General features: G+C 36.6%; 1 protein-coding gene across 1 annotated transcript in view; it reads left to right on the top strand.

Annotated features, from left to right (window-relative positions):
• LAMA2 (laminin subunit alpha 2) overlaps window positions 1-22,016 on the top strand; it is a 790,327-nt gene that overhangs the window by 612,774 nt on the left and 155,537 nt on the right. Inside the window, exons 33-34 of the mRNA XM_078155150.1 lie at window positions 3,409-3,551; window positions 6,022-6,120. Of these exons, the coding sequence (XP_078011276.1) occupies window positions 3,409-3,551; window positions 6,022-6,120 (242 nt within the window). The remainder of the gene's footprint in view (window positions 1-3,408; window positions 3,552-6,021; window positions 6,121-22,016) is intronic.

Below are 22,016 nucleotides of genomic sequence, written 5' to 3'. Positions count from 1 at the left end.
CCAAATAGGGACATGAGATATAGGATGTATAAGAGAAAAATAAGCATTCATCATGCCTCCTTTCATTCTAGCTTACATTGGTAAGCTGTGACACATTATAGCAAATGATATCTCACTTCCACATTCCATATGAACTTGGATAAGAAAAAATTAAATCTTTAACCCAATATAATTAGTTTTCTTTGTAATCCTAGGTATTTTCAATTTATATATTTAAGAACATTATTATGAGAATTGGTCCATGAGCTTCACCAGACTTCTAGGACAGTTCCATCACACACACACACACACACACACACACACACACACACACACACACACACACACGTTAAAAACCTCTGTTTAAAAGAGGGATTGAGAATAAGAGTTACATCATTCTCTGGTGTCACTGCCCATTCATTTCTCCTAGTACCTCTGTAGACTTAACACATTGATTAAAGCAATGGGCTCTTAACTTCTCCAATCCTGAGTCATTTGGCTCCAGTCTATTCTGCACACCACTGCCAAGTTCATCTTTCCTTCCAGTCACTCCCAGATTCATGAACTTTAAATGGCTCCCTATTATCAGTTTACTCAAGTTTACACCCTACATAACCAATTTTCAAGATCCTTCATAATCAGGAACTATCTTTCCTATCCAACTTTATTTCTAGCAGGTACTCTTAACTTTTGACAGACTGACCTTTTTGCACATACCTGCTCAGCTTATCCTTTCCCTGAAGGTATACTCCCACCTCCACCACACACACACACACACACACACACACATCCCTACCTCTGTCTGGAATGCCCTTCTTACTTCTTTTCACCTATCTAGTTCCTACCCATCCTTCAAGATTAATCACCCGAAGTTTCTACTGTAGGTGTATTTTGATTATGGATATACTTAGTATATCACTTTATTATTGTCTATCTTGGCTCTCCAATGAGTTCACCTATACATGTCTTATCTCTGTAATTGGATGGTAATCTTATAGAATATCAGAAAGTTCAGTGTTTCCTAATTGCTGATACACAAATTAATCTATAGCAGTGTTGGTTTTTTAACCTAGAATCAATAAATACCAGGTTTAAAAAATATTGTGATAACTTTATTTTAAAATAATTTGGTTTTTTTGTGAACAATCCTATGTATTTTATTTTATGTATTTAAAAACATTATTCTGAGTAGGAAGTATTCATCAGAGTGCCAAAGGAGTCCATGACACACAAAAAAATTAATAATCCTTGATCTAAAGCATTCTTTTTTAAAATGGTAAAAACTTTTACTCTCAAGGATCCTTAACTTTAAACCTGTGAACTTAGGAAAAACTGACTCTTCCTTCTGTCCACCAGGAAGAAGATGAAAGGATAGTGCACACTATAGTAGAGAATTCAGATCTCCCCTCTCCCCCAACTTTGCAAATATAGTTTGAGTAGGGAAGTACTGAGCCTGCCTTTAGGGGACCTCCTCCTTGAGAGTGAGGAATGTGCTTGGTACCCCCTTCACTGTGTCACAGATGAAAGGACCAGACATTTAAATATGGTTGGGGCTTTAGAAGCTATCTAGTCAACACTCTCAATTTATAGATGTAGAAATCAATACCAAGAGAAAAGTGACTTGCTCAGGTCTCACATTGGCAGCACTGGGATTCAAACACAGGTCCTCTGATTTCCAAATCCAATGTTCTTCCCACTGTCTCCTCTGACCCCAATTGGATCAAATCCAGTAAGCACAGAGGTGGCTACTCAAGAAGTATTTAAATTCAGTTCAGTTAGATTGGTGAGACAATAGGGATTCCATCATGAAACATATGGCCTGGTCGCCTTCCATATTTCCTTTATTGTCTCATTAAAGGATGCACAGTCTAAGTTCCTGGTTATCCATTTCAACCCTCACCTCAGTGCTGTTGATCCCTCAGACTCTCAGTGAAATACAAGCCTGTGAAGTCCCAGAGGGTTAAATACCTGAAAGAAGCTAATTCATTAAATACTCTTCTGGGAGGGTTTAAGCTACCTGAAAAGTATTCTGTAACTCCTGAAGAACTGCTGCTCCCATGGCACAATCACTCTCTATACTCTTCTCATTATATACAGGCTCTAGTTAATGGTTTCCTAGCCAACAGACAGCTCAGAAGGGGTCTATTGAGTGAAATAATTAAATTGTTACTACTTCAAGGCATAATTCAAGGTCTATACAAATCTGAATATTATTTTCCATTTCATTTGACTCCTTGCTCCTCCCAACTTACAGACACATGGTACAAAGAAGCATCACAACCACCTATAAATACAGTATACAAATAATGGCATGCAGACATTCAACTCTGATGGCCTTCTTCCATGCCACTACTGTATGATCTTTAAAAATATGAAATTATTGAAAAATCATTGAATTATTGAAAAATATTGAATATTGAATATTGAAAAAAACAAAGCATAATTATTTTAAAAGTCTCTTTCCTAAGAGTGAAATAATAGCTGTAAGAAATGTGGCTTTTTACTATGTTATCTATGGGTCTTATTTTAAAAGTATAAATCGAATATATCACCCTTCCAGAAAAAGTTATTCTTCCCAGTTTCTTCTAGCTCTTCCTAGGCATTTTAGAAGCAGCAAAATAGTTGCAGACATTTCTAAATACTTAAATGGTTTGAATTGTTACTTGCCCTTAGTAATTGTTTATCTACAAGGCTGCATATGGTACTCTGCAATACTAGCAAATGTTTAGTCGTTTTTTCCATGGACAGTTGGTAAGGTGCCCAGAGGCTAAAAAGTAACGGCTGACCCCTGCATACATACATACAACAAAACCGTAGAAAGAATAAAGATGACTCTAAAATGTGTCAACATGAAAAACCTGTAGTTGTTTCATTTTTATTTATTATTCTCTCCCCAATTGACCTGAGGCCAAGTGGTTGTGCAAGACTTGAATGTGTAGGACATGAAGCATGTGGAGACTAAATGGTTGTGTATATCCTGAAGAGCAATCTAATGGAGTGCATTACAACTTTAGCTGCTTTTTAGGCTGCCTGTAGTCTTTGTGATTCACCAGCTGTTCAAAGATTTTTTTTGGATTGCTCATGTGTGGGTTTGTGTGGAGTGGTCCATAGCATGAAATGTTCCATTTCTCACCTCCCTCGAACAGATCCCTTTCTTCTCAGGTATCTTAAGTCTACTTATTTCATTTTTTGTTTTATATCATCATTCCACATATCAAGTTCTGGGCAATAAGGCATTTCTATTCCCTTGTTGCTATTTCCATCTCTTTCAACTGCCATGCATTTGTTGGGGTTAATTATCTGAGATGAGTAGCATTATCTTTCACAGAAATATATGTGGGCTGTAAAATATTTCAGAGCTACAATCCTTGAACATCTGCCTCAGACATTTAGTAGAAGTAAATATTCATTGTCACTTTCCTTTCACAGTTTGTGGTGATGAATGTACAGGACTCCTTCTCGGTGACTTGGCTCGCCTTGAGCAGATGGCTGTTAGCATCAACCTTACTGGCCCACTGCCCGCACCATATAAAATGCTATACAATTTTGAAAATGTGACTCAGGAGCTAAAGGTATGTTTGCAAGGCTATCCAGTCATAATGAGTGCTAAGTACAATACAAAAGCAGGGATACAATAAAGATCTATTGCCACATTTTGGTAAATAATAACTGTCCTGTTTGCTTGTTCTGCTTATACAGAAAGTGTTTTTATTTGAGGAATGCAAAGCATTTCTTTGAAGGTGATCTCAATTTCTTTATGAGGTCAGTTGAAGGTAGTTAGGAGACATACATTGTCACTAACATCTGCATTTATGATCACCCTTTGTTTGGATTCAAAGAGGTGGTGATGAATGTGACTAGAATGAAATGTACATACGTGGGGCAAAATTGCAGAGGATGTGATGAAGAAGTAGAGTCTTTGGAAAACATTTTCTTTCATGGAAGGTATAGGAAATAGAGCTTATGAAGAAAAGTAAAAGGATTTGGGGTCATTAAGTCTGAAAACAGAAGACATGTAGAAAGGAAGAAGAGGACCATGACGGGTTAAAAAGTATTGATCATCTACTGTGTGCTCAATACACTCTTAATATTAATAAATTACATTTATATGGCCCTTTGATGTCTGCAAAGAATTTACATACACTATCTCATTTGATTATCACAATAACTTTATGAGATAGTCAATCAATAAACATTTATTAAGTTAAGTAAGCCTAATATGTTCCAGGCACATTACTAAGTTCTGGGGTTACAGAAAGAATCAAAAGACAGTCCCTGCCCTCAAGGAGTTTACAATGTAATAGGAAAGACAACACAAAGAAAACTATATACAAGATAAATAGGAAATAGTTAATAGAGGAAAAGCACTATGATCTCCATTTTAAAGATGAGAAACTGAGCCTGAGAGAAAATGAATTCCAAAAACAGGATCTGAACCCAAGTCTTCCTAACTCCTGGCCCAGCATATCCTTTAGAACAGTGGTGTCATATTCAAAAAGAAACAGAGGTCACTAAAACAGTAGATGAAGATCCCTGCAGGCCACATACTCAGAAAACCACATATCATATAATCTATTAAATATATTCTATTGCATTTTTATTTATTTTGTTAAATTTTTCCCAATTACATTTTAATCTGGTTCAGGCCACACTGTGGAGTTTTTCCACTAGCCATATTTGACACTTCTGGGCTAGAACGCTGGGCTGAATCTAAGATGATGAAATAAACTTAGGCAAAAAAAAAAAACTTCATAAACACATGATGGGAGAGAGATGATTAGACAGTTTATCTGAAACAGATCTAAGGATTTTAGTGGTTTGAGGGAAGAAAGTAAGCATTTATTAAGCACCTACTACATGAATTTATTAAGCACCATCACAATACACAATGGGTGCTTGACATTTCTGCAGTAGGACATTGCTTCTATTAATAGTGGCACTGACTGCCTCGCTATTCCTGGCCCAAGACTCTCTATCTTCAAACACAGGGCATTTTCACTGATTGGAGTGCTCTTCCTCTTTACACTGCCTCTTGGTTTCCCTTCAAGGTCCAGCTAAAATATCACCTTCTTCAAGAAGCCTTTCCTGAGCCCCCTTTATTTCTAGTTCCTTCCCTGTGTTGATGATCTCCAGTTTATCCAATATTTATTTTGTTTGTTGTTTGCATATTGTCTCCGCCATTAGACCATGAGCAATTACTATTTTTTACCTTTTTTTGTATCCCCAGCACCTAACACAGTGCCTGGCATGTAGTAGGTGTATAAGTGCTTATTGACTGCCTGTCCCTGAACATATCATCTTTAAGCATGTATTGCTTTTTTAAACATAATATTGACCATTGGTTTTGTATGTCCAAGGAAGATGAAACAAGGTGATAGGGGCTTAAGAGAAAAATAGAGGTTTCAATTGAATTAAGGAAATAGACAAAAAGTTTTATCATCAAGTCATAGAACATTATGAATCAGAACCAAAATCCCTTTCCCAGCCTCTCAATTCTAATGCCTTCCCTTTGTTAGTTATTTCCTATTTTATCCTGTATATAATTTGAGATTATGTGTAGATAGATAGATAGATAGACGGACAGACAGACAGATAGATAGAGATAGAGATATTTGTTGTCTCTCCATTTAATTGTAAACTCCTTTGAGGGCAGGGACCATCTTTTGTCTTTTTGGGGGTGTATCCTCAGCACTTAGCCAGGGCATGGCACATGGTGGGCACTTAATAAATATTTGTTGATTGATTAGAGGTGCACTTAGCCCATGGAAACATTAAGAAAAAGAAGAGAAAAGATTGTTTAGTTATTCATCCACATAAAAGCAGAGGATTGGATAAATTAGACTCTTCCCAGTCTTTCCCTTCAGGTTTACAGCCCATAGCCCTTAGTTATATAGTGGTTATATGAATTTTACTTGGTTTTAGATTTGGAGATGCTTGAATTCACATTCGTAGCAAGGTGTAGGAAGTATTATCATTGTTAAATGATCATCTCCCAGTTACTGATCACTGCTTTCACTGTGAACTGCAATAAATATCTTTCAGCACTTGTTGTCACCTCAGCGGGCACCAGAGAGACTTCGTCAACTGGCAGAGAGTAATCTGAATACACTGGTGACCGAAATGGATGAACTTCTCACTAGAGTAAGTGTGCAGAATGACTACTACTTTGGGTCTCCTTGGAAGACACAATCTTAGAAAACATCAAATATGTGGAGGGAAAAATTTGTTTTTCCTCTCAAATTGTTGTTTTCCCATTCATTATTATTGTTCACTTTGTTAATGGAGTATGACAAACCTCACAAATAAATGTTCACTTTGTAATTCCCATTACTTTCAACTACAGATCGAGATGCAGTTAAGCATATTGCTTCTGACTCATAGCAGGATGAGTAACCATCAGCAGATATGAGGATGTTTTGAGGAAGGAAGAGATAGCTAATTATAGGAGATCAAAAGTCATTATGTTGAAAAGTGGAGGAGACGAAAGTAGTATCAGTTTCTTTAAAAGAACTATCTGTTCAGATATGTTCCTAACGGCATTATATAATTTCTAAAAATAAAAAAAAACTTAAAGCAACCTAAATTCCAAAAATAGAGGAATAATTAAATAGACTTTACACTTTTGCGTTTGAATTTTTTTATTTTTAAACTTGGGAGGGAGGATTTAGGGAGATCTAAATGAGAAAATACTACACAAATGCAAATTGACAGTTATTCTGCAATTTATATTCTTAAGAGAGTTGCCTGGGGCACTTAGAAATTAAATGACTTGCTCAGAGTCCCTCAGTCACTATGTTTAAGAGACAATACTTTAATCTGGGCCATTTCTCTACTACATAATGCTGCCTATTGCAATTTAATTGCATTACTACAATCAATGCAACAAATATGAAGAGCACAAAGAAATGTGGAAAGACCTGAATGAAATAATATAAAGTGGAAAAGGGCAGAACCAAAAAATGGGGCACACACTAACTTCCACCATATAAAGAAAGGTGAATGAAAAGAAATGAACAAGGAATCCTGATGAAGAAGACTTAGAGGGAATGAAAGAAAAATGCTCATGAAGCTTTATGCATTGGTATTAATTTAAATGTTAGCAGTTACAGGTTCAATTGGTTTAATGTTCAAAGTCAAGTCTTGAGTATAACATTTAAATTTTTTTAAGTTAAATAAATACAAACTCAGGGAAAACAAGTAGCAAAAGAAAGCACAGTGAAGTTATTCTCAAGGGCAATGATTCTTAGTTTGGAAAATGGAAACACCCTCTAGGGTGTTCTAACATACTGTCACTGTTGGAGTTCCTTTTCTTCCTAGAAGTGCTCTTTGGCAAACATTTGTTAAAAGCTAAAGTTAATTTTGCTTCTGAGTGAGTTTTGTTGTTTTTGAGAAATCCCCCTCTGGGATACCAGAAGACACTTAAGGGTAACACAAAATATGAGTAAGGGAATCATTAATTAAGAACATTCTTTCAGGCAGTAAATAGTTAATGCCAGAGACTTAGAATGGGACTTGGAGCAGGCTATCTTTTCAGTCTAATTGATGGCATCATTAGACATTGCAAAGGACAGCTAAGAGCCTAGCCTAGTGTTTAGCATAGACTAATACCTCAGATTTACATAAGCCTTTAAGGTTTCCAAAGTGCTTGCCTCACAATAACTGTGAGGTAGGTGATATAAGTATTATTATCTCCTTTTTACAGATAGGGAAAGTGAGACTCAAGATGGATAAAGGGCCTGGCGTGACAATACAGCTGTCAGAGTTTGCACTCCTAACTCTGGGGCTCCTTTCCATTACATCTCATGCTGTCTCACTAAATAAATGTTAAATAAATGAAAATATGAATGAGTAACAAACATAGCTGTGGAGAGCAAAGCTGTCTGATTGGTACTTCTTTCTATTCTGTTCTTCATTCTGTAAGGGGTTGGAGCTGAATCTTTCTAGACTATGCCTGGCTCCAGGGTTTAACTTTGACCATTGCCTTTCCTCTGGTCAACTATTCCCTTCTCCTTTCCTGGCTGGGGTTAGGAGTGGGTAGGGGGATGGAGATATTGCCTAAAAGCCTGTGGCTTTTCTCCTGTGGTCCCTGTTCCCTCACTCATCTCTCCTTCCTTCCTTTCCCTCTCTCCCATCTGAGTTGGACATCTACCTTGTTATAATAATTAGGTTATTGATGTACAGATAAAAGAAAAGCCTTAAGTTCTGGTTTCGGAGCGGTTTCTAGAATTATTAGTAAACTCAAAATATAGCTCCTGAGCCCCAAGATCAGGTCTGTATTATCTAACTATTGACCAAAGACTGGAATCTTTACCTTATTTAAATTTGTATACATTTCAGCCAGCCACTAGAATCTCCTATTAATACCACTTCAACCAATGTACAAAAAGAAAATATACAACTTTCATGAAACTCAGAATAAAGAAACAGCTTAAGGAATAGTAAGGAAACAAACTATATACAAATAAATGCCAGGGAATAAATAGGCATGGAGAAGGAAGTTGAAAAGAAAAAAGCCTTTAGCGCCTTGCTCATAGTTCTTAAAAGGACTGTCAACCAATGGGCTTACTCTGAATTCTTTGTTCCAAAAATTAAAAATAAAAAATACCTACGATGTCCAACCACCCCTCCTGATTGGCCCATCTGCTTTCATATCTTGCCAGCTCACTTTTTTTAGTTTCTGGCAGAAGCAAACACCATCTTCTGCCACTCCATCCTGCCTAGCCCCTCCCAAATAATCAGTTGCCAGTAGGGGATTGCCTTCTGTTATCACTGCCTCAATTTAGCTCCTTAAATCCTCAGGGAGTTGGAGAGAGGCTTCCACCACCCCCACAGTCATTAATCTTTCCTCCAAGAACACAACACAAAAGTAAAATTCCAATCTAGCTTCCTTGGCTCTGAGCCTCCTTACTCCCACCCACCTCTCCCAAGCCCCACGCTCATTTGTGTGATGGCCTCTGTCCCTAGGGAGGGAAGAAAATGCCACTCTGTTGAAAACACCTCATCTTCTTCCATTCCTGGCACAACCTGAGAAATTCAGACCTGCCGGCTTCTTTCTTGCCAGAAACCAACGTGAGGGGGGCATTCCAGGTTATTTCTCCTTGATAGGACAGTGGCACACCAGGATAGCACTTGGGCTACAGAGTAAATATGCATTAAGAACTCACAAATATTCATTGTAATTTGACACTTTTGTTGTTTCTTCCAAGAAATAAAGTGGCTTTTTTCTTTCTAAATGTCATTTTCCTCACATATTTACCATCATACTGAACTAAATATATATGCCACATACATATCATCATCTTAATAAATATTTCAGTAGCCTTCTATTTATTGTATTGCCTAATTCTAAGATTTCTAAATGTCTGAAGCAGTACAAAGTCAGAAAAATTTCAAGATAGTTTGTTATTTCCAAAATGCACCAACACCCTTTTAGGGGCACATAAGGAGAAGTTGTCAGACACATTAAGAAAAACACCATTAATAGCCTTGCAAGATGATTTTTCTCTCTTTAATATAAAACATTCATACTTATTATCATGAATTTTTACCATGTGGGACTCTTTGTTTATGGTTAGGAATGGGAAACAAGAAAATGCTTGATTTAAAACCCAATCTAGTTATTACTATGAGTAAATCAAAGAAGCTATGGAAAAGGGGGGGAGGGGCATGTATCTTTGGAGAAAACCCAAGTATTTTAAATGTATTTTAAACATGAAAATTGAACTCTGCATTTCAAAACTGCAGAAAAGACCAAGATTTTGACAGAGAAAAGGAGAAAGAAGAAAATAACATAAAGTCTGCCATCTTGTGGCTAGGATATTACTAAAGGGAAACAGAGCAATGAGCTGAAGGAATTCAAATCATGTGAAGGAAAACATTCTGTCCTGAACACATAATTATACAAAGTATAATATTGGTGACATAACTGAAGACCTAAAATATCTGGCTTCACATCCTATTTCTGACATGTATTGGCTGTGTGATGCAGGGCAAGTTACTTAATCTCTCAATGCTCTTGTCACCCTTCTAAGCCTTGAAGTTGTAGAAAATTTACCAACTGGCATTGGTAGAGGAAGTTTTCTCATTCGGTAGCAACCATGCCAATGAAATCACAGTGAATACAATGCTAAACCAGGAATCAAAAAATCTAACTTCAAATCCATCCTCAGATACTTACTAGCTGTGTGCCTTCAGGCAAGACTCAACCTCTGTCTGCCTCAGTTTCCTCAACTGTAAATGGAGATAATAAGAGTACCTACCTCACAAAGTTGTTGTGAAGCTCTAATGAGATAACATTTATAAAGTGCTTTATAAATGTAAGCTACTATAATTATTGGCTATCTCTAATTATACATTTGGCTTCCAGTATAATCTGGCTCAAAAAACCATTCCAGTGAAATGTCTAAGTTAATGAAGTAAGGCATCAGTTCTGAAAAGAATTAGTGTTTGGGCCAAGTAATGGACTGTGTGTCTAACAACAAACTAGCCTTGTCATAAGTGAAGAGACCTCAGCAACAAGTTTACCACAAGATAGATGATGAATTTTTCAGCCACAACAACTCAGGAAATCATCTACTAGAATGTGAAATAGGTTACAATACGTGTTCATTGAGAAAGTACCCACACTGATTAAATTGTGCATTCTTGAAATACTGAAATATAACATGCCAGGCATTTTATGGAATATGTCTCCATACCATGACATCCTGCTTAAATTTTTTAAAGGCGATGCCTATGGAGTACAAGGTCTACCATTCTGGAAAGTCTTAGTGTAGTACCAGCAATAGACTACACCTATTTTCCAAGGACTGTATGGAGAGCCTTATCACCATTAGGCTATGCATTTATTGATGAATTCTTTAGCCATGGTAATCCATGAAATGAAGGGGGATACAAATGGCCACCCAGTCTTACACCACCCTATTGGAATTCTGAAGTGACTGCAGAACATAGAAGAGGGAGCAGAGGATGCTCTGAATCACACTGTTTTTAGACGATGAACATTGACTCAGTTGCCAGTGCTCTAACTGTCTGATACTTTCACAGGGACCAAAGAATGGTAGTCTGCCTCTCTAGAAGAGGATTACAAATCCATGGAAATATTGAAGTATAGCCATGCCCACAAATAGAATATCCATGTGGAGACTATAGAGCCATGCTATGAGAATTTGGCATATGTGCTCAGATCCTGAAGTAGGTGGAGTAAAATATAACTATAGATGGGCTGAGGAAACTTAAATGCAAAAAAAAAATACACTTTAGGTACTCAGAAGTGTCTCATTTAGCATAGGTAGCAGTCTCTGTATGTAAACTATATTCTATAGAAAGAAGTTTGGGAGAAATGATTTAAATACAGAAGCAACATGCCAAATAAGTTGAGTGAAATTATTTTAGTACAATATAGAGAAATGGAAGGCAGGACACTTTGAAAATCTCAGGAACAGAAATCTTTTAGAATGCATGTTAAAATTCATATCCAGAAAGCTTTTCGTGATCAGCCAAGACCCCATCCTTTTGCATCAATACATTATTCTAATATTTTTTAAAAGTTTCTAGTCAATCCATATATTTTACCATCTTGTCTTCCTATAAGAGTATAAGATCTTTGAGCATAAGGACCACGTCTAACCTGAATTACATAAATCGCCACACTGTCCAATACGATATCTTGTATGATAAAATGAAGCAAGGATAGAAATGCTGTTATAAAAACTTTAAAAGCAATGAATTTAAAATTATGACTGGCAATGGAGGGTAGGTAAAGGCAAATGAATAATAAATATGTATTATTAATGATAAGAAAATACCAAAGATTTGAAAATTAGAATTTAGAAGACATATAACAAAGGAGAGAAAAGGGGAAGCTAGGTGGAGCATTGGCCCTGAAGTCAGGAGGACCCAAATTCAAATCCAGCGTTAGACATGTATTAGCTGTATGACCCTGAGCAAGTCACTTAACCCTGATTTCCTCAAAGAGAGAGAGAAAGAGAGAGAGAGAGAGAGAGAGAGAGAGAGAGAGAGAGAGAGAGAGAGAGAGAGAGAGAGAAAGTAGTGATGCCTAAAAAGAGACGGTTTTAGAGTATTCAGGAAAGAGGGCAAGTGGATGTTTTCAAAATTGTCATTTGGAGGAAATGTATACCTACATCAAACTGCTCTGGACAGCTCTTGGTAAGGCAATTCCCTCTACCAATGCAGGTCAGTACCAATTGGAAGTGTAGTCTGAGAAAGTTATCTGGGCACTAACACTTTGTGACATACCCTGGGTTACACAACCAGTAGGTGTCAGAGACAAGACCTGGACTCAGATCTTCCCGACTCTGAGGTCAGCTTTATATCCATTCTGTCCTAATACTTCTAAAAATAAATTTAACTTAGTCTTTTAGATTCTTTGTTAAGAACCTGCTGAATTTTCATATCCTGTATGAGGAGAGTGGAAGAAAGTTGGTAAAAAAAAAATTAACTATCAAGAGATTCACTCATTAATCATTAAAAAGGAAGAGAACTTGACCAGACTTCCCAAGACCTGAACCTGAATCCTCCTTCAGACACATGATACCTGCATGATTCTTAGCAACTTGTGTTATTTCCCTGAGCCTCAGTTTCCTCATCTCTAAAGTGGAGGTAATAATGATCACATTACTTATCTTAGGACTGATGCAAAAAAAAAACTTTTCAAAACTTAGAGTGCTTCACTAATGTGATTTGTTATTTGTAAGACTAAAGAGTTAGCTATATTTATCTTTCACTGTTGAATTAAAATAATTTATAAGCTACACTTATATAGGGCACAACTTGCAACTCAACTCAAAAAATATATTTGAAGTAGTCCTGAAAGGGAGTGGCCTCATTATCTTCTAGTAGGGCCAGTCATCTTCCTTATCCTGTATCCTCTAGTATCTTTGAGCCTCAGTTTCCTCATATCTAAAGTGGAAATTCTATGGTAGTTCCTAACACTTTTCTAAAAGAACTTCATCACCAGCCTTAGATATATAGAATGGTTTGCATGTTAAGGTGACCATGGGATGGATTCAAATTGTTAGAACTGAAGATTAATTTGAACAGCAAACTCTGATATAGGAGAAGCAAAAATGGAAATCACCACCGGAATGTTTTCTATTCAGTTGTTAAGAACTGTGCTGTCATTAGAATCTGGTTTCTTTTCTTTGAAAAGGAAGACAGAAAAACAGAGACAATAATGGTTTCCAACCAAGAAAATTATGTGCAGACTGCAAGAAACATGAGAGGAGCTATGTCATATAAAACAAGGAAGGAACAGCTATATTGTTCAGAGACAAATTAATGTGTGCCTAAAGGTAACTTATGCTGCCTAAATATAAATGCACTTAGAATGATAAAAAAAAAGCCTTTGTTGATTGAACTTAATTTTTTTTAAATAATCAAAAGTAGAAGTATAGACAAGATACCGTATAAGGCATCGTGTTCAGAGGTATACTAGGAAGATTGCAAAAGTTGAGGACATAAAACTAAGAAAATCAAAGGTAGAGAATGAAAGGGATGTCATAGAAACACTAGATAAATAAAAAGATATTTATCAAATGCAAAAGGGAACATCACAGTGAATCTGATGGAGGATGAATAAGGAAGGGACTGCGGATTTAATGAAACATGGGAACAAGCACACAGAACTAGATAAATTACTGCTATCGTTAAGTATTTAGCATTTATCTGTGGCATTATTGATAGTCTGTCATGGGCGAAACTGATTCATTGTTTGGGAATTCGGGCCTTGCAATTAGTTCCTTGCCCCTCTGTGGCAGTGAATTTCACAGACTGATTTTACGGCTCAGCAAGACAGTATTTCTCTTTTGCCTGGTTTTAACCAGGGTGACCCATCAATAGCATCATATAGAATGCCAGGAGGGGGTCAAAAAGAGCGTTCCTCGGGTGGAATGATAGGTTATGATTTTGTGCACTCTGTAGGAGTGTAGCTATGTGATTAAGCCTCTTTAATTATTTAGAAGATTTTTGTATTAATAAAGAAAAAAACAGAATTCTCAGACTTTTGCAAAAACACTTGCTTGGGCTTCATAAATCTTATCTCTATATTTTTCACATAGTAGACATTTAATAAATACCTGTTAAATGCAGGAATAAATGGCTTTCAATGTATCCTTTTTTATCTATTACTCAAATAAGGAGTTAAGTGCTGGGGATTAGGAATCATAGGATATGGGATCTAGCATCAGAGGACCTGAGTTCCATTGCTAGCTATGCTACTACAGCTGTGTGACTCCATGACTTAATTATTAAATTCATTTATTAAGAAAAGTCAGTGTAGTATAATAAAAACAGAAAGAAAAAAAAAACTTGATCAGTCTTACAAAGTCATATGTCTGAATCCTTACTCAGACAATTGATACCTGCATGACCTGCATGGTACCTGCATGATACTTGCAAGATACCTGCATCTTACTACATCTAAGCCTCAGTTTCCTCATTTCTGAAATGGAAATAATAATTTCACTATTTACCCTAGGACTGATGTGAAGAAAGTACTTTTCAAAACCTAGAATGCTATATGAATATGATTTATTATCAACTCAGTGGGCCCTGTTTCCTTATCTGTAAAATCCTATAAATCCTATGATCTTAAGATCTTCACTCAAGCCCTGCCTTGACTACTAAACAGCTCTATTATTTTCCAGAAGTCACTTCACTTTTTTCCCCCTCTGTTAAAAAGCAAGTCTTATTCCAGTGCCTCATTCAATAATTCAAGAAATATTTATTAAATATATACTATGTGCAAAGCAAACCCAGGGCCCACAAAGAAAGTAGTCCCTGCCCTCAAGGAGCTCACATGATTGTGCAGAAGCCAGTTGTTCTGAGAGTCCATGCCAGTGGAACACAAGATCTGGAAGGCTCTAGCAAGCTTGATAAGTTTTGTGTAGGGACTCAAAAACACAGGTTTTCTCAATATGAGCTCAACAATAGACTCTGTGTCTATCATTCAAAGACAAGTTTAGCTAAATGAGAAAAGGCTCATCACCAGTCAGCCAGCAGTTGAGGTTAGCCAACAGTTGATCCTCCTTCCTTCTCCTCCAGAAATTCACAAGTTATATAAGTAAAGGGACTATATCCACTCTACAGTAATCAAAATCACGGGTTTTTTAAAGTACTAAAGTAGGAGCAGCTAGGTGGCACAGTGGATAGAGCACCAGCCCGGAGTACCGGAGATCAAATCCGGCCTCAGACACATAACACTTACTAGCTGTGTGACTCTGGGCAAGTCACTTAACCCCAACTGCCTCACAAAACAAATAAATTAATTAATTAAATAAAAGTGCTAAAGCAAAAAATGGGGAGGAAAAAAATTCTCTCTCTACCTTTGAATTATGAAAGAAAATGAGATAAATGACTATAGATTATGAATATGCATTTATTCTGTACCTTTAAAGTGCAGAGGAAAGTCCCTGCCCTGAAGGAGTTGAAAGTCTACTAGAAAAGGTGAGGTCACCAAACAAACTGAGGGCTTTGGCCTGGAAAAGGATTGTTTTGGTTTCAGAAATCCCAGAGATGGTAGATGGAGACACTACTCTGAGCCCTTCAAAACAAAGACACCATTATTGTGGAATATTGTTGAGCCTGACTCTTCAATCCATGTTTTGAATAAAGGATTGCCATAAGCAAGAGAGGGAATCCTGCAGTATAAAGAAAGAGAAAGGATAACTTCTTTCCTTGTTGTCAAGTACAATGTTATTCATATATGACACTGTACCCTTATGGAGCTGTATATAACTCCAAACATAGCTGTAGAATTCCATTTGGAGAGTGGCCAAAGTAGAGCATTTGACTTAACATGTGCCCAAGTGATGTCCTAGATGTACAATTATAGCACTCCTGCATCCCATAGAGTTTTCTCAGTGTCTCTGAAACCTCTCTGGCAATCTATATTATTTGGCAAGGGCAGCTCCAGAATTCTATCTCTTGTTTTATGGTGGTTCCTTTTGACAAATCCAATTCAATTCAAAACAACAATGTTAGTGACATGCAAAGATAAAAACTATTATAGTCAATGCTTTGCCATGTAACAAGGGGATACAATATACTTACACAAATAAATATGATATAAAAAGAAAATGTTAAGAGCGAAGGAGAGACATAAAGTGCTTAAAAGGGGGCAGGGGGACTAGGGAAGGCTTGATGGAAGCACACAAACTTTTCTTCTTTGAGAAAAACAGTTTTATTTTTCCAAGGCTCTTAAGTAGAACAGTTTAAAAGCAGAAAAGCAAATTACTAAAATTTGCGTTGTAGTCAAACATTTTAACCAGTATATTATCTATAATTCATAGTTATAGATAGGTTTTTTAAATTCATTCATCCACAAGATACTACCAATTTCCCAAAAGCTTTCACATGGTTTTCAGAGCTATATATTAAAAGTATATCAGATTGCCATTATTATTATCATTACTAATCATACTATTATTAGCTGGTGAATAATAATATGACGAAATTAGGCCTATATTGTGCTTGCATTCTTAATAATGTTGCCACTTTACCTGATAAAGTGTTTTTTCTTTGATATGCTGTTTCTTTAATTGATTTGTGGGTTCTTTCAAATTTCCCTGGTACTATACATTTTAAGAATATAGGAGGGAAGTAACAGTAGAGAGGCCAGCCAGTCCTGAGGAATTCGTGTCTAGTTCAGCCTCCCTTTCTCCACCTCACCTCCCTCTTCCTCTCCTCAGTAAAGGTCACTGAAAATCTATTAACAAAATTTAAGACTCAGTTGGTAAAATGTTTCAAATATCAAGAAGCATGCTTCTTCAGTTGTCTCTCCCACCCCCCATTTGGGGAGAGGAGGATACTATTTTTCTAAAAGCCTATATGATATCTTTAGTGTGAGGTAATAGGATTTGGAATTCCTCTGCTTGGCATTCAGAGTCCTTCATAACCTAGTCCCCAACCACTTACCGCCTTACCTTCTTCTTATGTTTTAGACTCCAGCAAGCACTCTCCAATCCAGTGACACTGGCCCCCTTGCTGTTTGGCAAATAGTCCATTCCCTGCCTGAGATATTTTCACTGACTGTCCTCCAAGCCTGGAATTCTCTCCCTCCTCATTGCTACCTCCTGGCTTCTGTTAGGCAATTTCTCAGCCTAGACAGCCTAAGATCCTCCAAGAGAGCATTTCCTCCCACCTGGGTCGATTTGACTTAGTGTCAATAAAACTAAAGGCCAGAGTAGAAGGTTTAATTACCATCAGCTGATGAGCAGCTATCAGGTGGCTCACAATTCTGCTGAAGAGAGTTAGAGAAACACATATATTCATATAGCTTTAGGGCAAAAAGGAACCTATCAGCTGAAGTTACTCTGCCCTCTTCAGAGGTTGAGTAGGGAGGTATGGGATGGAATGGGGAGAATGCCTTAGCTTTGGAGGAACTTTGATATCACCTAAAATCTGGTCTGTTCAGGGTAGGGGTGTTTCCTTGTAGTTTAATCTCATCTGACCATCAGAATGTCTAGGTGGGTAGGAAAATCTAAAATTCTGGAGGCCTCCCTGGGAGTGGAGTCAGACTGGGAATCTGTCTTTATTTACACAACCCTCCAGGCTTTGATCTGTAAGGCTGCTATTTCTAGGGAGGTGTTTTTCTCCCACCACCCTAAACACACAGCACACAGGTTTTATCCATTTCTTCCATCCTTCTTTCAAGTCTCAGCTAAAACACCACCCAGTACAAGAAGCCTTTCCTAGTCCTCCTTAATCTTGTTGTTGTCCTGTTGATATTATCTCCAATTTATCATGTGTGGTAGCTAGGTAAGTGGCACAGGTGATAAAGCACTGGGCCTAGAGTCGAGTCCAAATACAGCTTCAGATTGATGGGGTTGGGATCTGGACCCCAGAAAGGAAAAACCCTGGACTTTCCCACATGGCCAAATCTCTGGCGTTCGCCTGAGGCTATAATCCCATCAACTGGCCTTTCATTGTAACTACACCCAATCTCCCAATTCTCTATTACCCTTAACCTGGCCTAGCTCTCCATTGTCTTACCTCCCAATCCCTGCCCCCACTTCCCACCCTTAATCCTAGCTAGGCTCCACTCTCCCTTGGCCAATAGTCCAGGTCCCTGACATTCTATTACCTCACTGTCCCCCTCGAACTACTTGGCCACTCCTAAATCCCTCCCACAGTCTTTCTGTATATAAGGTACATCCTGTCTCCATTAAGGTGCTCAGAGTCTGCCCAGTAGGACGGGTATTCTAATAAACCTTATCTTTGGCTGAAAGAAAGCTTGGGTTGAATTCTTTTGGGAAGGACCTAAGTGTTATAATTTTGGGGTCCCAGCACCCCTAAATCCCTGAACCTCAACAAGATACTTAGTACTGTGCAACCCTGGGCAAGTCACTTGACCTCTCTCAGCCTCAGCTTTCTCATCTGTAAAATGGCAATAATGATAGAACTCACCTCTTAGGGTCATTGTGAGGATCAAATAAGAGAATAATAGCAAAGCTCAGCACAGTGTTTGGCACATAGTAAGTGCTTTATTATTATTATTATTATTTATTATTAATCTTGTTAGTTCATAATTATTTGAGTTGTTGTGTCCTCCATTAGACAATGACTAACTTGAGAGCAGGGACTGGTTTTTGTTTGTTTGTTTGTTTTCTCTGTATCCCCACTGCTTAGCACATTAAGTAGATGCTTAATGTATAAACACTTGTTGACACTTCTTTGATGGATCAGTATCAAGGTGATAAGGAGATACCACAAAGCCTTTTACTTTGCATCATGCATTTATTGACGTGTTGGGCACTGCTTATGTTCACCTCATTGGCAGCTCATAGTTGCCAGTTAGGGTTTCCCATAAAATAAATTCTTTAGAGGTCATGATATTTCATGATTTACAGCTTAAAGAGTGTCATCATCAGAACACTGTTGGCAAAGATATAGATATATAGATATAGATATAGATATATATATATATATATATATATGAGACTTTTCGTAAGGGAACAACTTAAGATTATTGAAAATAATGCATAATTTCCCAAATGAAGTCTAGACAACACTTTTTTATAATCAGTTATAAGCCTAATTCATTGTCCGTCTGCAATGCTATCTAAGAATGAGATAGGTAGTCACACACATACACACATACCCCTACATACTGAAGGACTAATATAATTGGCTAGCCATACAACTGCATGTCATACTGGACAAGAGGGATCTTCATTTGTTTCCTTTTTCCTGTGTTCATTATTATCAAGAATTGCATTTTGGAGTTTTTGTCATATTCTGGAGTCTGATGTAATCAGCTTAGTGTCATCCCCAAACCAAGATACTTAGAGAACTTTAAAACCTGTAGGAAATCCCTTTTCCATTTAGATTCTGTACAGTACATTCTCCATGAATGACTGAATGAATTAATAAAGTTACCAAGTGCTTACTATATGCAAAATGGCAACATCTATGGTGAGCATACAGCTCCCAGTTGTATGCTGTACTTTATATTAATAATCATAAAATCACAGAAAAAAAAGTTCATTCTGGTTGTATCTATCAAGCAATCTTAACATCTGAATGAAAGATACATTATTGGACAAGAGCTTGTGGGGCTACATTTGGTCCAATCTAATCAAAGGCTATTTCAAAAAAAAAAAGTTAAAAAATAAACATACTGAAATCTTATATTCATAGCATCTTACAGTTGATCATGTGATTTAAAGGTGTTTTCCTATGTAGAATATAATTTGCAAAAGCACACTTACTTTTCTTTCATATTTTAACCAAGTATACCCTTGATACATATAAAAATATTTGACTATTCTAAAAGAAGTACTGAAGGCCATTACATATATATATGGGTTGCCATGGCTAAAAAATAATCATCTATTATTGATGAGTCTCCATCCTTAGCAAGAATCAATCTCATATATGAAACATATCCGTGGAATAATATTTAAGGTCCTTCCATACTGTTAAGGAACTGCCAGAGCTTAGAAGCATTAGGCACTGCTTTTGATGAGGCATTAGAATAGTACTAATGGCTTGTATACCAATATAATAAAAATGATGATGGGATTAGTTAATTCACAGATTTATTGTTAAAACAATCAAAGTACCAAGGACATCCTTTGCAGAGCTAGAAAAAATAATAGAATTCATCTGGAGAAACAAAAGATGTAGGATCTTAAGGGAAATAATGAAAAAAAAAGTAGGAATGAAGGGGAAATAGCACATCTGGGCTTCAAATTTTAAAACACTGATCATCAAAACAATTTGATGCTTCTTTTAAAAACAGAAAAGTGGATCAATAAAAACAACCAAAAAAGGAAGAATATGAAACACTGGATCCAACAACCCAATATTAAATTAACCCAAGGTCATACATTTACTTGGGGAAGAACATTATCTTTGATAAGAACTTCTGGAAAAATTGGAAAGTAATTTGTCAGAATTGGATTTGTCAAAATGATCTCAAAATGTATATGTAATCTGACTAATAACAGTCACACCATTTTAAAAAAATTAGAAGAAAATTAGATTAGGTAGGTACCTTTAGCACCTGTCACTAGGGGAGGAATTCTTTTTTTTTAAATTATTTTCAAAACTTTTATTTTTTTTTGCAATTATATAGAAAAACAAATTTTAACATTTATTTTTTAAAATTTTGAGTTCCAAATTCTCTCCCTCTCTCACTCCCTTCCCCTCCCCCCTCAATGAGAAGGCAAGCAATTTGATATAGGTCCTACATGTGCAGTCATGCAAAACATTTCCATATTAGGAATATTGTAAAAGAAAACACACCAAAAAAGAAAAATAAATGATAAAGGTATATTTTTCAATCTTTATTCAGACTTCATTGGTTCTTTCTCTGGAGGTAGACAGCATTTTTCATCATAAGTCCTTCAGAATAGTCTTGAATAATTGTATTGCTAGAATAATTGAGTCATTCACAGTTGATCATCATTCAATATTGCTATTACTGTGAACAATATTATCCTGGTTCTGCTCACTTCATTTTGCATCAGTTCATGTAAATCTTTCCAGGTTTTTCTGAAAGCATCCTACTCGTTATTTCTTATAATACATTAGTATTCCATCAAAATCATATACCACAACTTGTTCAGTCATTCCCCAATTGATGGGGATCTGTCAGGAAGGATTCTTAACCAAACAAGAGATTGAAATTATTTACATTCACTCTAGTAAACCAACCTCCTCGAGGAAGAGCTGAAAAATTTCCATGGCACCAAGTCATAGCAGGCTACTGATGCTTCCTATTTTCTTCCTCCTCCAGAATAAAAGGGGAAAATGTCTTGAATCTAGACTAATCCCAGGATATATTTACTCTCTTACTGTTCCTTGAAGGAGTCTATCTCTGCATCATGGTTCAAATTAAAATATGGACTAGACCTATGAGTTCATTGCTCTTGAGAATGAAACACTCTTTACTAATATCAATTTGAAACTACTCTGGTACTTACCACACACACACACACACACACACACACACACACACACACACACACACAGAGATATAATTTGTTTCCTTTGTAATCTTATGTATTTTATCTTATAAATTTAAAACCATTACTCTGAGAAGAGATCCATAGGTCAAAGCTGTCCATGACAGAAAAAAAAAAGATTAAGAACCTCAGTCTAGAGAGTTGCCTGGGGCACCAGGAGGCTTTTAAAAATTACCATCCGCAGTTGAAAACATAAGATTGAGACTTAAAATTATAACTACTACAAAATGCTTTTAGAGCCTTTTATCTACCAGAATCACCAACATGAAAAATGTAAAGAAAAAAAAATCAAGTTTAAAGAAAAAGAGATCTAAAAATCACCCAAGGAAGGATCTAAGTAACTTCGATTCAAATGCAAATGCAACAAGTATTTATTAGGATTTGATGCTACATTGTCTCTATTCTCATTGGATAATATGACCTGTACACAAATGACTATAATAGAAAGTAATTCATGAAAAGTGGCTAAAGGAGGCACAAGTCTGAAGAAGGCTATTAATTACTTGCTAGGAAAAATGAGAGAAGACTTTCTGGATCAAGTATTTT

The sequence above is a fragment of the Phascolarctos cinereus genome, unplaced genomic scaffold (assembly GCF_003287225.1).
Source record: "Phascolarctos cinereus isolate Bilbo 61053 unplaced genomic scaffold, phaCin_HiC Scaffold_5;HRSCAF=322, whole genome shotgun sequence".
NCBI classification, from domain to species: domain Eukaryota; kingdom Metazoa; phylum Chordata; class Mammalia; order Diprotodontia; family Phascolarctidae; genus Phascolarctos; species Phascolarctos cinereus.
Note: the sequence above shows the minus strand (reverse complement) of the source record. Positions and strands in the feature narration are given on the sequence as shown.